Source organism: Anolis carolinensis, chromosome 3 (genome assembly GCF_035594765.1).
Source record: "Anolis carolinensis isolate JA03-04 chromosome 3, rAnoCar3.1.pri, whole genome shotgun sequence".
NCBI lineage: Eukaryota > Metazoa > Chordata > Lepidosauria > Squamata > Dactyloidae > Anolis > Anolis carolinensis.
The window spans coordinates 159,224,629-159,239,774 of record NC_085843.1 but is presented as its reverse complement, the minus strand read 5'-3'; the positions used below and the strand labels follow the sequence as shown (position 1 = coordinate 159,239,774).

Sequence of the window (15,146 nt, the reverse complement as noted above, 5' to 3'; positions counted from 1 at the left end):
CCTGGCTATCGACCTCGGACCGGATTGGGACCCCGCTGACCGCTGCAACCCTGATTGATGTATTTGGACCCGGAGTTCGCCCGCTGCACGGAGGAATAACAACTTAGTTACTCAACCACAGCTGTTGAGTAGCAGAGAGGAATCTGCTGCCAGTATTTATGTTTTATTGAATCTTTGTTTACCAGCTTTTGTTTGTTTAAAGTGCCAGGCTGAAGTAAGCATTTTTGGTTTAACCCGGATTAAACTCCTGTTTAATCCGGTTTATCTTTTGAACCGTTTTTGAGTGACTTTTCATATTGAAGGCGAGTGTTTGCCTAGCTCTTTGTTTTTTATGAGCATTTTTTGGTTCTGTATCTTTAATAAACTGTGTTGAATCTTATCTGGTGGCGTTCTGTCTGTGACATATCTTTCTCCAAATTCGCAATGTATAATATCTCTGAAAACTTCGTTAATGATTGAATTGTTTAAAATATACCAAAGAAAACATAAATAAATGATATCACTATGATCGTAAATAAACAACAAGATCAATACAATTACAGTAAGATGTTATATAATACTGCCTTGGAGAGGTAAAGATGGCTGGGCCTACACACAATGGATCTGTGCCTGTTTATCCTTTTCTTCCTCAGAGGACATAGTGGTGACAACTGGAATGGAGAAAGGGTCTTCTGGACCTTTTGCTTTCCTAGTCTTTGTTTCCAATTTATTTCTTTAGAACTCTTGTCTCTACACCTACATCTCTAGGGTTCATATCACTATTTCCCTTCAGCTATGTTTTATGGCACACAGCATGTTATGCTCTAAGACTAAAATTGTGTATTTTAGTAATGTTTAATTTATTGTCCTGTTTTATTATTTGATATTTGATGTTTAAGATGTTATCACTTTTTTATTATTGTTTTCCTGCACTTTATGACATTGAATGTTTGCCGCTATATGTTGTAAATTGCCCTGAGTCCCCCTGGGGAGATAGGAGAGGATAGAAATAAAGTTTTACCATTATTATTATTATTATTTCTCTCACTCAGCTTTCCAGTCCTTAACCTATGTGATACACCTCCTCTTTCATTAAGATATATCACCTAGGTTAGTTAAAATCAGAGTTCTCAAGAGCAACAAAAAAGTAAATGTGTATTTCTTTTTTATGTAACAGACGAATGTCCTTATTATATACCCAACTCCCACACTGATTTAGCTGCTCTAAGCAGATTACATATCTAATGGATGAACTGGCAAGACCTTGAATTAGAAAACATGACAGCTGTTAGTTTTCATACAACTGAAGTAGAAATACCTTTATAACCAATCAGGTGTAAAAGGTGAATTAAAAGCAAAATCAAAGTCTGTGCTACAAAATGGTATTTGGCACCTTCAGATATGGAGGAAGTATCAAGGGAAAACAATCACATGAACTATAATGAAGGCTTTGGAAGAGACAGGGAGGGAAAAGAAGCCACAACATTTTCCATACTGGCTTGAAAATGGCCAGGCGTCAACTCTCATGTATGTTTACAATGAAACAGTAAACATAACTATTTTAACTAAGTGTGTATCTGTATTCACTTTTTGTCACCAAAGAAAGTGATCATTTGCACATCGTTATGTAAGTAGACTTTTAAAAACATAATCTATTTTGAACTCCATCCTAGTTATTCAGTGTAGATTACTCCCAAGTTAAGTGTACAAAGGATAAATGGAATGCAGTCTTTATTTGTTCTTGGGAGGTGGTTAGGGGCAATAGCTATTTTAGTAATTTTGCCTGATTGTTTTGTGGGGGCTCATTCCTTCTGCCCAGTCTTGGGGCGGGGGCTTGAATGCATCTTGGCAATCTGCTCTATGCCTTGGATAAGCAAATGCTTATCTTTTTATATTTTAGAGAAGAAATAAAATGTGTACATGAAAAAAAAACATACTTCAAGGGGTTTTTAAAGGGTTTTTTAAAATTAAACCCACCCACTTCTGACTGCATTTTTACTATTTAGCAACCATGTAATTTATCTCACCAAAGTTATAAAAGTGGATACCCAAGTAAGATTTGTTTGATTCTATACTGTTGCATGTTCTCTCAAAACATGACTTTCTCCTGATCTCAAGTGTATACTAAAAAAAACCACAACAATTCCATAGAAAACCCTTAAGAACATGTCAGTATTGAATACTATGTATTTCCACAGGAACAACCAGATTCAATCAAGTGCTATCTCATGAGGAAGGGAAATACAAGTATCTACCAGTTACATTACATCACCCACACCTCATGATCAACTGCATAAAAAAACTGCTAAAAGACACAAAAAGGATGTTGTTCAGAATAAAGAAAATCTAGGTCCACACGCTGAATTCATAAGGTAATATTTAGTTCTCAATTTTTTCTCCAGTAGGGAGGAATTAGTGTGAGAGTATAATGGTTTTGATTGTTGGACTAAGACTTTGGGAGGCCAATTGTCTCTATAACAATTGGGTCATTCTCACCTGATAAACTCCTGACTACACAAACACACACTCTCTCAGAAAACTCAAGTTTAAAACCCTCCTGATCAGGTTTGTAACACACAAAAATGTTCCTTACATACGTGCTACATGAAAGTGCTGCACAGGAGACAAAGACATTCCATTTGAGTGCCATGTTACTTAACATGCAAATTTTTAAAACAGATTTGAAGGTGTAAAACCTTTAATATAACAGACAGCGACCCCAGAGAACTGCCCTGATTAAAATAATTTTCTACTGTCAACAATCATATTTATACGTATTTCCTGGATACTACATTTAAGTGCTAATGAGTTTTTCCTTGGGCAAATTACTTAGCATTTGGTTCAGTCCTTAATAAAAGTAACCCTCCACAAAATATGTTCAAAAACAATCTTATAGTATTAACTAGCTCTGAAGCAGAATGCAAAATCAAATACATGGTCAATGGATGATTCAATGTTCTTTTTGCATAAACTTCTTACAACAGGCTGCATTTTTCCTCAGCATTTTACATTAGTTTAATTCAGGGCTGTAGCCAGGCCGGGGGGGGGGGGGGGTCTAGAGGTTCAACCCCACCACCCCCACCAAAAAATTTCAGGTTTTTTTTTAACCTGGTTTACTCATGAATTTTAACTGGTTAACCAAATCCCCATGAGTGTCCAGTGAAGTTTATCAATGGGCCTGATTTCTAAATTATTTTGCGTTATGGAAGTGTTCTTAATGATTCGCTTAAAAAAGGTTTCACATTCCCCCCCCCCCCCGAATTTTCTGGCTATGGTCCTGGCTTAACTTACAGACATTTGCACACACATATATATACACTAAGTACTCTAGCCTCCAGCTTTTAGCTATTCACCCCTGAAATCAGCATTTCCCCTCAATGTGCCAGAGACCAGTACAGTATTTATGTCTCACTAGCAGCACAAAATAGAGTGGGGGCTTACCAAAGACCAACACTATCTAGAAAATTCTCTCTACCAGAATTTTGTAATAATGCCAATCATTTATTTCACATCTAGTCACTTTTTCCTGTAACTGTTTTGTTTTAATTTCTTTTCACATTCATTTAAATTCCTCTTCAAAATAGAGTAACTGATATCCTGTATTACTCAATGTAAAGTCATTTGTAAATATTGTTGGATCATATACATTTGTAGCAAATGGAAACCGCTTTGAGTCACCCATCTGGTGTGAGAAAAGCGGTATATAAGTGAAGTAAATAATAACAAATAAAGTCTAGTCTTCTACAACACTAAGTTCCTATGTGTAGAATCTAATACACAATTTAATAATTAACCATTTTGATTAGCTAAAACAGATGTTCCCTACAAATCAAACAGCAGATTCAATACACACACTGTATTGTTACATGCTTCTAGTAAATTCCAATTTATATAAACGCAAGTGTTTTCCTATGAAGAATTAATTAGAACTGTTATCTTTCTCTATGGCTGAAAGATTACAACTTGTGCAAGATTACCAAATGGGTCTCCATGTCTGAGTACAAACACAAGTCCTCATTTCCTAGAATACTAATTCAGCAACTCAAACTTCTATACCATACTTTCTGTTTACACATATAGTACTTAAAAAACCTATAAAAGCCAAACGGAACTTTAGAAAAGAATTCCTTCTTCTTTAAAGGTTTAATCAGATAACCAATTGTAATATTAAAATAACCTAAACATTAGGAAGAACATTACAGCAATAACAGCTGTTTGATGGTGGAATCATGCTGCCTCAGAGTGTTTTGGAGTCTCCTCTAGCGGTTTTTAAGCAGAGTTTGGATGGCAATCTCTTGGGAGTTCTTTGATTTGATATTCCTGCATGGCAGGGGGTTTGTACTAAATAGCTCTTGTGGTCTCCTCCGAATCTATGATTCTATGAACTTAGAATCAGTTATGCTAAGACTTATCTTACATCTACAAGGAAGAACTACACAATATTTTTAAAATATGAATTAACGCTAACAGGAAATGTAGAATATAAGACACAAAGGTACATTTTAATACCACAAAGTCATCTTTTTTAGAGACTGAAATTATCAGATTAGAAGCAATATTTATATGAATTATGTGTGATGATGTAACAAATTTGCTTTTGTCTAGAGCAGGGGTCCTCAAACTTTTTAAGCCGAGGGCCGGTCCACAATCCTTCAGACTGTTGAGGGGCCGGATTATCATTTGAAAAAAATACAAACAAATTCCGATGCACACTGCATATGTCTTATTTGTAGTGCAAAAACAACAACAACAACAACAACAACAACAAGAACAATGAAAGAACAATACAATATTTAAAAATAAAAACAATGTTATCCAACATACATTTATCAGGATTTCAATGGGAAGTGTGGTCCTGCTTCTGGCCAATGAGATAGTCAAGTTAATTAGGGTTGTTGTTGTTGTTGTTGTTGTTGTGTGCCTTCAAGTCATTTAAGACTTTGGGTGAGCCTAAGTCTAAAATTTATTTATTATTTATTTACTGCATTTATTTACTACATTTGTATCACACCCTTCTCACCCCAAAGGGGACTCAGAGTGGCTTACAAATTATATGTACATATAATATATTATATTATTAGCATAGCACAATAATAGCATTATATATTACTATATTGAACTATACAACTGTACTGTAATATTATTAGTAATATTATATGTAATATAGAATATATAATTAATATTATTATATGGTATTATTATTAGTGTTATATTGTATTACATTATAATATTATTATCAATAATATATAGAGATACAATATATTATTTTATAAAACTGAGGGCGGGGGCCAGGTAAATGACCTCGGAGGGCCGCATCCGGCCCCCGGGCCTTAGTTTGGGGACCCCTGGTCTAGAGAAAGGACAGGTTTTTGAACTAAAAAGCCACAACTGTTACAAATACTGGGAAAAAAACTCTTCCATTTACAGTTTACAGTTACAAATTGTGAAAATTTAGGTTTCTAGATTCTAGCTCACATTAGATACAGAGCTACTGGATGAAACAAAATACAGGCAGGGGATATTTTATCTAGAATACTCATCAGACAAAGAACAGTTGCATGTCATACAGACTGAGTATAGTGGAGGATAATACAATAACACTTAACCAGGATTCAGTATTTTTTGTAAGACAGAAGTGGGTGAACTTCAGTCTTCTGAAACTAATTTTTGTTTGTACGATAATACAAAGATTAAAAAGCCTAAGGAAATGATGCTGGAGCTAATCTGTATTCAAATAGTCTAAGTATGCATTGTTGCTTGAAAACATTTTTCAGAATGTCTTATTGAGCCAGATCAAGGTTCAATCCATCAATTCTTTGTGACAATATCAGCAACTACAAGTACTAGGTGATCCATTAAAACTGTCATATTAGACTCCCTTCTGATAAATCCTGCTCTATAAAACAGACAGGTAGAGGGACAAAACCTTAGGGCTGAGATCTTGAAGTTCAGACTATTACAGTCCCATAGGAATGAACAGGAGAGCTGAAAAAATCATGGGTATGCAGCAGCAAGGGGAAAGTAGAGAATGTTGCCAGTTTATGAGCAGCTTATTATTTCAACAATGCTGGCATCTGCAAGGGTCCTCTAAGGTCATAGTACTCTGGGAAGGGTGCCTTAAAAATCACCAGTACATAGGCAAATTCTCAAACCTTCTCTAAGCACCTTTACCCTGTTTCCCCTAAAATAAGACATCCCCAAAAAATAAGACCTAGTAGAGGTTTTGCTGAATTGCTAAATATAAGGCCTCCCTGAAAGTAAGACCTAGCAAAGTTTTTGATTGGAAGCATGCCTGCTGAATAGAACACCAGAGCATGCAGGATTGGTAAATATATGTACCATAGAGTGTTGTACATGGAAATAATGGTAGTAACAAGAAATTCTTGATAGGATTCACAGTTTGTCTGGTTATGCTGATTTGTGATAACTACTGTACAGTATATAATAAATGTTCATTTTTTTTTGTTCAACAATAAATGTGAATTCTTCTTCATGGAAAACTAAGACATCCCCTGAAAATAAGACCTAGCGCATCTTTGGGAGCAAAAATTAATATAAGACACTGTCTTATTTTCGGGGAAACACGGTAACTTCAAGAATCAATGCAAAGTCAAAAACTGTGGAAACAGGATGTCTGGAGGTTGGCATTATCCTCTCCAGATGATGACAACATTCTCTGCCTTCTACGCTGCTGCCACAACACAACCTTAAAAAAAGTAAACTCTGATAGCATAATGGACCATTACATTGCCATAGTGGGCCCATAAGATTCCAGCCCAGATATTTTCTATAAGTGAACAAAATAGAAGCAAAGTCAGTAAGAGGGCAGTAGGAAACTCATGGTACCTGAATACATAATGAAAGTGGACATTAATAACCCATAATAACAGTAGAGGTTTACATTTTTTAAAGAAACCACAAAAGTCAACACCCACAGCGCTTTTCATAGACATTTTAGTGACTGTGGTCCTGAGAAACATTATAGTGTCTGTCTGCACAAAAAAGATGGTACATTTTTATTGGTGGTAAACGTTTTTCACTGCTAATGAGTCAGACCGCTTTCAATCAGCTGCAAAGAATCCTGGGGCACGTTAAGACTAACAACTGTTGTTTGGCATAAGCTTCTGTGAATTCAAATCCACACACTATGAAAGCTTATGCCAAATAAAACTGGTTAGACTTTAAGATGTCATAAGATTCTTTACAGCTGTTTCTGTGGCAACAGACTAAACAGCTAGGTCTTCAAACAGTGCAAATGTTGTGCTTAAGAGACAAGCAGAAAAATAATTTTAAAAAGCATCAAAAGTTCCTTAATTTCACCCAAAGGGCTGTGATCATTCAATTAAGAAACCAGGGGTACAAATACAAAGACCTAGGCACAGTGGAAAGCAGTTGAGAAACCAAATTGTCTTGTCTCCTTGCAGTTGCACAATTATTCTGCATATGCAGTAGAGGAACGGAACATAACCTAAAACATGAAAATCTTAAAAAATGAAAATTATTTGTTCTTGGTTGTTTTGGATCATTGTTGTCAAGTCAACTTTAGCTTACAGTGGCCCTATGAAAGAGATCCCAGCTTCACTTCTAGAGCCTAGCTAAAACATTCCTACCATCTTTTATTCTGTTCTGTTTCGTACTGTTGCATTCCAATCATTTATCAGCATATTCTGTTTGTTCAATTTATTCTCCCTTTGTAGTTGAAGAATAAACCAGGATTATTTTTATATTAATGGGTGTTCCCTGAAATCTTATCGATATGACTTGGTCAGATTTTGCATTACATCCTTGCATTGTATCTCTCCTCACTATTACTGCCACACTATTTCCTCTTAGATTTTCATCTCCCGAGTAAATCACGGTGTAATTATCTGACTCAAAATGTCTAATTCCCCTCCACTTTAGCTTGCTCACCTCAAGTACTACAATATTTATACACTAAACTTCTTTTATAATATCTAGCTTTCCTTGATTCATCCTTTTCACAGTCCATATTCCTATGTATTGGATCACTCTGAACTTTCCTTTTACTTCTGAGCACATCAATAGCTGAATGTCCCTCCTGCCAGATGCATCCTAAACCACAGCGCTACTAACAGTTGTCCTCTGCTGTGTCCTAGTATTACTATTGTTATGTTTATTTATATCCCACTTTTTCTCTCCAAAGGGAGATTCAATAAGTATTTGTTGAGTGCCAACTGAGAGTTTAATTTTCTGGTACTCTCTTGCTTCATTTTGAATTCTCTCATCGTAAGAGTTTTCATGGTAAAAAACAACAACATTCATTTCCATGCCTCTTTCTGTATGGAATTAATAAGAGTTAACTATAGTGCCACTGTCGTTGTCTTGGATACATTATCTGGTAGTGTCACCCTCCCCCACCCCACAATTGCTGCTGCCCAGTAGCCATTTGGTAAATTTAATCTGGCTCCTCAGAAAATGCTTGTTTGACCTGGAAAGTCTACCAGCAGAATTACTGTCAACAACATGGCTTCTTGACTCACAGGAGCATGCAATCCCATCAACAAAACGTAACACCATTAGTGGGTTATTGGTATTATCTATGAAATCCCCAGAGAAAGGAAAGTGAGAATGAAGCATTCAAGGTGAGAATAAATCATCTTCTTACTCATATTACCACACAATTTTCTTCCCATTCTTAACATACTGCACCAAAAGAGGAAGCTGGGATAGTACAAAAACTAAGTCCATCATCCAACAGTAAAGTTACTCAGCATTAGCTGAAATTATCAAAAGTAGAGCAAAAACATATAGTTGAAGAGAAACTGTTTAGTGGCTCATCAATCTTGCATATCTAATTCTATCATGGAATGGGGAGAATTAAACATGAGAATATGCAAGATAATGCTTGTATCCCATAAATTTTTACAGTTCTCAAAATTCTCACAGGATAAACAGGGGTTCAGGGAGTAACTAATGATCCACTATAGAAAGGGAAGCATGAAGCAAATAATTTTGGAGCAAAAAATAAAGCCTGAAGCTTTAATGAACTATGGATATTCCTTGTAGCATGCAAGCAAAGCAAACATTCTTTTATCCAGTTGCACAGTATTCTGGCTTCCAATGCTTTGATCAACAGGACTTGAACTACAACTAATTGAAAAAGTGTTTCTCTAATGTCAGACTACTTGAAACCATTTCCCAGTGCTCAAGAATATGGACTGTGAGGGGGAAAAACTATCCAAAACTTTACCTAAACTATAGGTTTAGGGTTTTGCTGTTTCAAAATTTGTGCCTAATATTGAGTATTACCTCAATATGAGATTACCTGCTTTCTTGACACTATACCCATAAATTTTGTTAGAAATTTCTAGAAAAAGGAATACATTAGAAAAAAGTACTTGGACTTTAATATGCAAGCTTTTTCAGTGGCTGTGTCTTACCTCTAGAACTTCCTTGGACAGGAGTTCCATGCTGCATGTCACACAGTACTGTATTCCTATGAAAGCCATGTACAGATTAGGGATGGGTATCTAGAATTCTAAACCAGATTTTTTGGGTCTCACTAAACTACAAACTAAGAATTCCACAGGATGTTTCCATGGCAGCTAAAGTGGAAGAAAGCACTTTAACAATGTAGTATGGTTGGGATATTTCTTATTTAATTGTTATTTCTTATTCTCTTTGTTAATCTTTCAGAACCTATTAAAGACAATCTTTTTAAAGAAGGCATTCGATATATAATTTTAACGTGGTGCCCTAAATTTGTCACTATTTTGTTAAACATTTTGGTTAGAACTGCAAAATTATTATTACTGTTGGTAGCTTCTTTGAACTCCGTAAGAGAAAAGCTGGGGTATATTAAACAAATAAAAACTTTAAAATTGTTTTAAAAATTCAGTCACTTTCACATTATATTTTGACCTAATGCTACAAGAGCTGCTAACAATTTAAGCTCAAAACTGAAAATGTTAAAAAGAAAAAGGAAGAAATATCATTTTGGTAGAAGTTTTTAGGTAATTAACAGCACAATCCCATACACATGTATTCAAAAGCAAGTCTCATTGAATGTAAGATACCTTACTCCCAAGTAAGCGGGCATAAGTCAGCTGACTAAGTGCACAAAAACAACCATCAGTGACAGATGACCCACACTGTGTACAATTAAAGTAAAGGGGTATCATACTTAAAAAAAATTAATGCAACAGTACAAATAGTTTACCACAAGTTTAAGAAGAAAATTAAAACTGTAAGCATGGAAGTGGCTGGCACCAGTTGAGTAAAAATCCTTTCTTATTTACATGGTAAAAAACCAATGGGTGCAAGTCCTTGCTAGCTTTTTTCCAACAATCTTTCAAAAGTGAGTTTATTACTGAAAGAGTTCAACAAATTCATGCTGTCTTGTACTTATCACTGCACTTATCAAAGTGCTTGCAAAATTACCTTTATGATCTGTTCTGGTATGTTCCCTTGGATCAAAGTCCAACAGGTCTGTCTGTAGTTTCCCTGACCTTCTTTTCATCATTTTCAAGAGTGGGACGATTTACATCTCACACTGTGATTGTTCATTACAAAAGTACAGCAATACTTGTGCAAGCTTGCAAAATCTTCCATTGGGAGGAAGAATGGCAAAATAGGAGCCTCTTCTCATTTCATCACCTACCAAGCAACAGACCTAATGTTTCATCTTCCTTCACATGTACGAGAAACAGCTGTCATTCTTACACCAATGTTAGTCTGCCTCTATAAGTTTTAACTTATCAGACTTTCCTTTTGATTTATTACCAATGCTTGTACAATTTTGCCAATAGACATTATGGTAATCATAGCAATATTTTAGATGCTCAATTTTCACTTTCTCATTAGAATTATCTGCAATTCTGCCTATAGTAATAAATTCTATCCTAAACATTCTTCACCTGTTAGAATAAAATTTCAAATTGCATTTTTACCAATGTACTGAAATTTGCCTGCCTAGTAAACAAGATGCATGTTTGGCCCATGTTTAGCAAAAGAAGACATCAAGAAATCAGATGCTGCTAGATAAGCTGTGATGAACTGAACTCTCTTCAAACATCAGGTACAATTTTAGAACCCCTCATCCTGAATTACAAAATCCAAAACTATTCACATGGGTGACTGAGATTTGGGCACCTTGTTTTCTGATGGTTCAAAGTCCCCAAACTTTGCTTCATGCAATATATATATATATATATATATATACATGTGTATAAAACTACCATCAGGCTATGTGTATAATGTGTACAGTACTTCCTCAGTGATGTAACTAGATGGCTGGCTATTATTTATCATACTTGTATTCCGTCTCAAGGTAGCACAAAGGCAACAATTCAATGCCACATGCATACATCAATGAATAAACATTAAAACCAACTAATTAAAACATAACATTAAAACAAAAATTAAAATTACATAATCCAGGTTATATTCCAGGGCTAGGGCTACTAAAATATGCTGCAGAGTTGTAGCTTCGTGAATGTGGGTGAAAGCCACGCTTACCGACACTTTCAGAAAGTATGGTCTGTGCACTTTTGAAACACCCCCTTCATACTTCCTTGCTTTCCTTCAGCTTCCTCACCCGTCAAGTGTATCTGACACTTTAGTTTGTTAACTGATGGCAACCACTTCTTACCTACAGGTATTCTGCATTTTGAAAATTGGTCAGTTTCATTTTATGCAAAGTTATGTGTGTTGGTAGTGGCTGTTGCTATAATTTTATGTTATTGTTTTAATACTTATGTACTGATTTACGTTATATGCTGCACCTTGGAGTGCTTTTGTAAACCGCCTGAGTCCCTTTGGGAGATGGTGGCAGGACATAAATAAGGTTTATTATTATTATTATTATCTTCTCTCCAGAGATCTTACCTGATTTTATAGTGAGGTAAAGTATGCTTGCGCTTAATCACTTTCTTGAACTGACTGACAATGATGGAAGTGAGTTGTGGCAAGGGCCTCCCTTCAAATTGCGACTTGACCTCCAGGTCGATCAAGGGCTCGTCCACAAAGCAGAAAGACCAGTGCGTGAAGGGCAAGCGAGTGAAGACCAGCCTCACCCGACCCACCACCCTGGAGATCTTGGCAAAGAGGTAGGCCGACTTGCCAAAGACCAGGTCGGCGTCAATGGCCAGGTGGAAGCCCCCCTGGTACTCGAGGTCCAGCTCGAAGTCCAGCTCCTCAGGGCAGCCGTCCTCGCTGCAGGTCACGGGCCGGAGGATCTTGATGTTCTTGAAGAGGGGCACCACGTTGCCCAAGCCGACGTCGCGCAGGCTCAACCCCTCCAGGACTTTGCCTGTCACCTTGGTCTGGAGCAACTCCTCGAACTCCACCTTGATCTTCCTGGTGACCCAGTGGCGGAGGAAGGACGTGTCCTTGAGCTCCCTAAACAGAAAGAGGCAGATGGCATTGAGCCAGTAGAGGGTCTCCTCAGTACACTCCACTGAGAGCGAGTCCTGGACCGAGGCCTGCTGCGAGGGCGGTTTGGGCTCCAGAGAGAAGCCTATGAAGCCGGCTAGGTACTCCCTGAGGCTGTGGTCCGGCACCACGCGGGGCGTGAAAGCGCTGGGGCCCGGGCTCGAGATGGAGCCCTGAGGTGGTTCCGGGGACCTCCGGTAGAAGAGCAGCACCTGGGCCAGGAGCGTGAGGAAGGAGCCCAGCAGGGCCGAGAACAGGATCCCATACACCGACAGCATGGCCCCGCCGAGGCCCCACCTCTCTCCCAGAGGCCTCCCTTCCTGCCTGCCTGAGGCCCTCGCCTCTGCCTCACGCCGCCGCGCCCGGCAACGCAGGAGGAGACGGCGGCACCGGCGCCACGACTCCCGCCGGCGCCACGGCCCCAAACCCCGCCTCCTCCATCCTGCGGCCTGGCGGGGCGGCTCGCCCTCAGACGCGGACGGCTCGCTCCTTCTGCGCCTCACACAACAACACCGAGGGGACACACATCCGGGTCTTCCCTGCCTCTCCTTCCGCCTGCCGCTTCCCAAGGAGAAGGCACCAACTGCCGCCTCTCTCCCCCCCCCCCTTCCTCGTGCTCTGATTGGAGGAGCCCGGGGGGTTACGTCATAGGGCACGCCATGCCGCGCGCTGAGCTCATAATACTGCGGAAAGAGGAAGGGGCCTCGCGCGCGGAGGTGGCGGTTGGGGAGGAAAAGAGAGGGGAGGGGGGGATACCACGGGGAGGGAAAGCTCTTTGTGGAATGTGAGCATGCGCATTGCTGGCCTGTGCGCTCCCTGCTGACGCTTTGTTCCTTCACCTGCTACAGGTTAAGTCGGCTACTCTGTAGGGACAATGCACTTTGACGTCACTTCTATTGCCTTGGCTCAATGCTATGGAATCCTTGGGAGGGACAGCCAACACTCCAGAAGACGGGAGCAGAATTCAAAACTATCTTGACAGCTTAGAGAAGGCATGGGCAAACTTGGGCCCTCCCTCCGGGTGTTTTGGACTTCAACTCCCACCATTCCTAACAGTCTCAGGTTAAGCTGCTGAGGAGGGAAAGGAAGGGGCCCGAGGCTGTTAGGAATGGTGGGAGTTGATGTCCAAAACACCTGGAGGGAGGTTTGCCAAGTTTGCCCATATCTAGCATAGAGAGATGGGCCGAAACTAACATAATGAAGTTCCAACGGGGACAAATGCAAGATACTCCACTTGAGTTGGAAGAGACCTCGTGGGCCATCCAGTCCAACCCCCTGCCAAGAAGCAGGAAAATCGCATTCAAAGCACCCCTGACAGATGGCCATCCAGCCTCTGCTTAAAAGCCTCCAAAGAAAGAGCCTCCACCAGGCCTGTAGCGGGGGGGGGGGGGGGAGAGGGGGGAGGGGAGGGTTAGGGGTTCAACCCCCCCCCCATTTTTCAGGTTTAAAAAAAACTCTGGTTTACTCATGAATTTTAACTGGTTAACCAAATCCCCATGCTAAGTCTATGAGACGCAAAAAATTAAGAGTCCCTCCAGGCACTATCTCAAGCAGATATTGACAGGTCTGTAGCGGGGGGGGGGGGGTGTGTTAAGGGTTCAACACCCCCCCCCCCCCCGCTACAGACCTGTCAATATCTGCTTGAGATAGAGAAATTTTCAAAACCCCTCCCGAAATTTTTTTCTGGCTACGGCCCTACCTCCACCACACTCTGTGGCAGAGAGTTCCACTGCTGAACAGCTCTCACAGTGAAGAAGTTCTTCCTCATGTTCAGGTGGAATCTCCTTTCCTGTAGTTTGAAGCTGTTCTTCCTTGTCCTAGTGTCCAAGGCAACAGAAAAGAAGCTTGCTCCCTCCTCCCTATGACTTCCCTTTACATAATGAGGCCCTCATCATGTCTCCCCTCAGCCTTCTCTTCTGCAGGCGAAACATGCCCAGCACTTTCAGCCGCTCCTCATAGGACTTGTTCTCCAGACACTTGATCATTTTAATCACCCTCCTCTGGACACCTTCCAGCTTGTCAACATCTCCTTTCAATTGCGGTGCCCAGAATTGGACACAGTATTCTAGGTGTGGTCAGACCAAGGCAGAATAGAGGGGCAGCATGACTTTCCTGGATCTAGACACTATACTCCTATTTATGCAGGCCAAAATCCCATTGGCTTTTTTTTTGCTGCCACATGACATTGTTTTCTCATGTTTAACTTGTTGTCCACAACATTAACTTCCAACAATGTTGTTACTGTAAGTTCATTTTACGCAATTCTATATTTGCAGTCCATTTTTTAGTAATCAATGTTTTCAATACATTGAGATATTTTGGTGCTAAATTCATAAATACAGTAATTACTACATATCTTTACCATGTATTGAACTGCTTTTTCTGTTGGTTTGTTGTAAAACATGATGCTTTGGTGCTTAATTTGTAAAATCATAGTGTAATTTGACGTTTAATAGGCTTTTCCTTGATCTCTCTTTATTATCCAACATTTTCACTTATCCAACGTTCTGCCAGCCCGTTTATGTTGTATAAGCGAGATTCTATAATAAAATATTGCACTTGATGGGTTTGATCCGTCAAGTTGTAAAAATGCATAGCCATCTATGCTTTGGGTATTTAAATGTTTTCCTAATTTATTTTAGAAAGCTCCCTTGTAATTCACTTCTTTATTGAGGCTACTGATCCATTCTAAGCCTAATGATGTAGAACATCTAACCATCCATGTTTGTAATAACTATGAAAATATTTTCCCATGTAATCAAAACAATTCTAAA

General features: G+C 39.1%; 1 protein-coding gene across 2 annotated transcripts in view; it reads right to left on the bottom strand.

Annotated features, from left to right (window-relative positions):
* pdzd8 (PDZ domain containing 8) overlaps positions 1 to 12,992 on the bottom strand; it is a 52,639-nt gene extending 39,647 nt beyond the window's left edge. The window contains exon 1 of one of the 2 annotated variants that reach the window (XM_062975655.1): positions 11,827 to 12,992. In XM_062975655.1, the coding sequence (XP_062831725.1) occupies positions 11,827 to 12,650 (824 nt within the window). In that variant the 5' untranslated portion in view covers positions 12,651 to 12,992. The remainder of the gene's footprint in view (positions 1 to 11,826) is intronic. The other variant, XM_008114813.3, reaches the window with a different exon arrangement.
* Between the last annotated feature and the right edge of the window lie 2,154 nt (positions 12,993 to 15,146).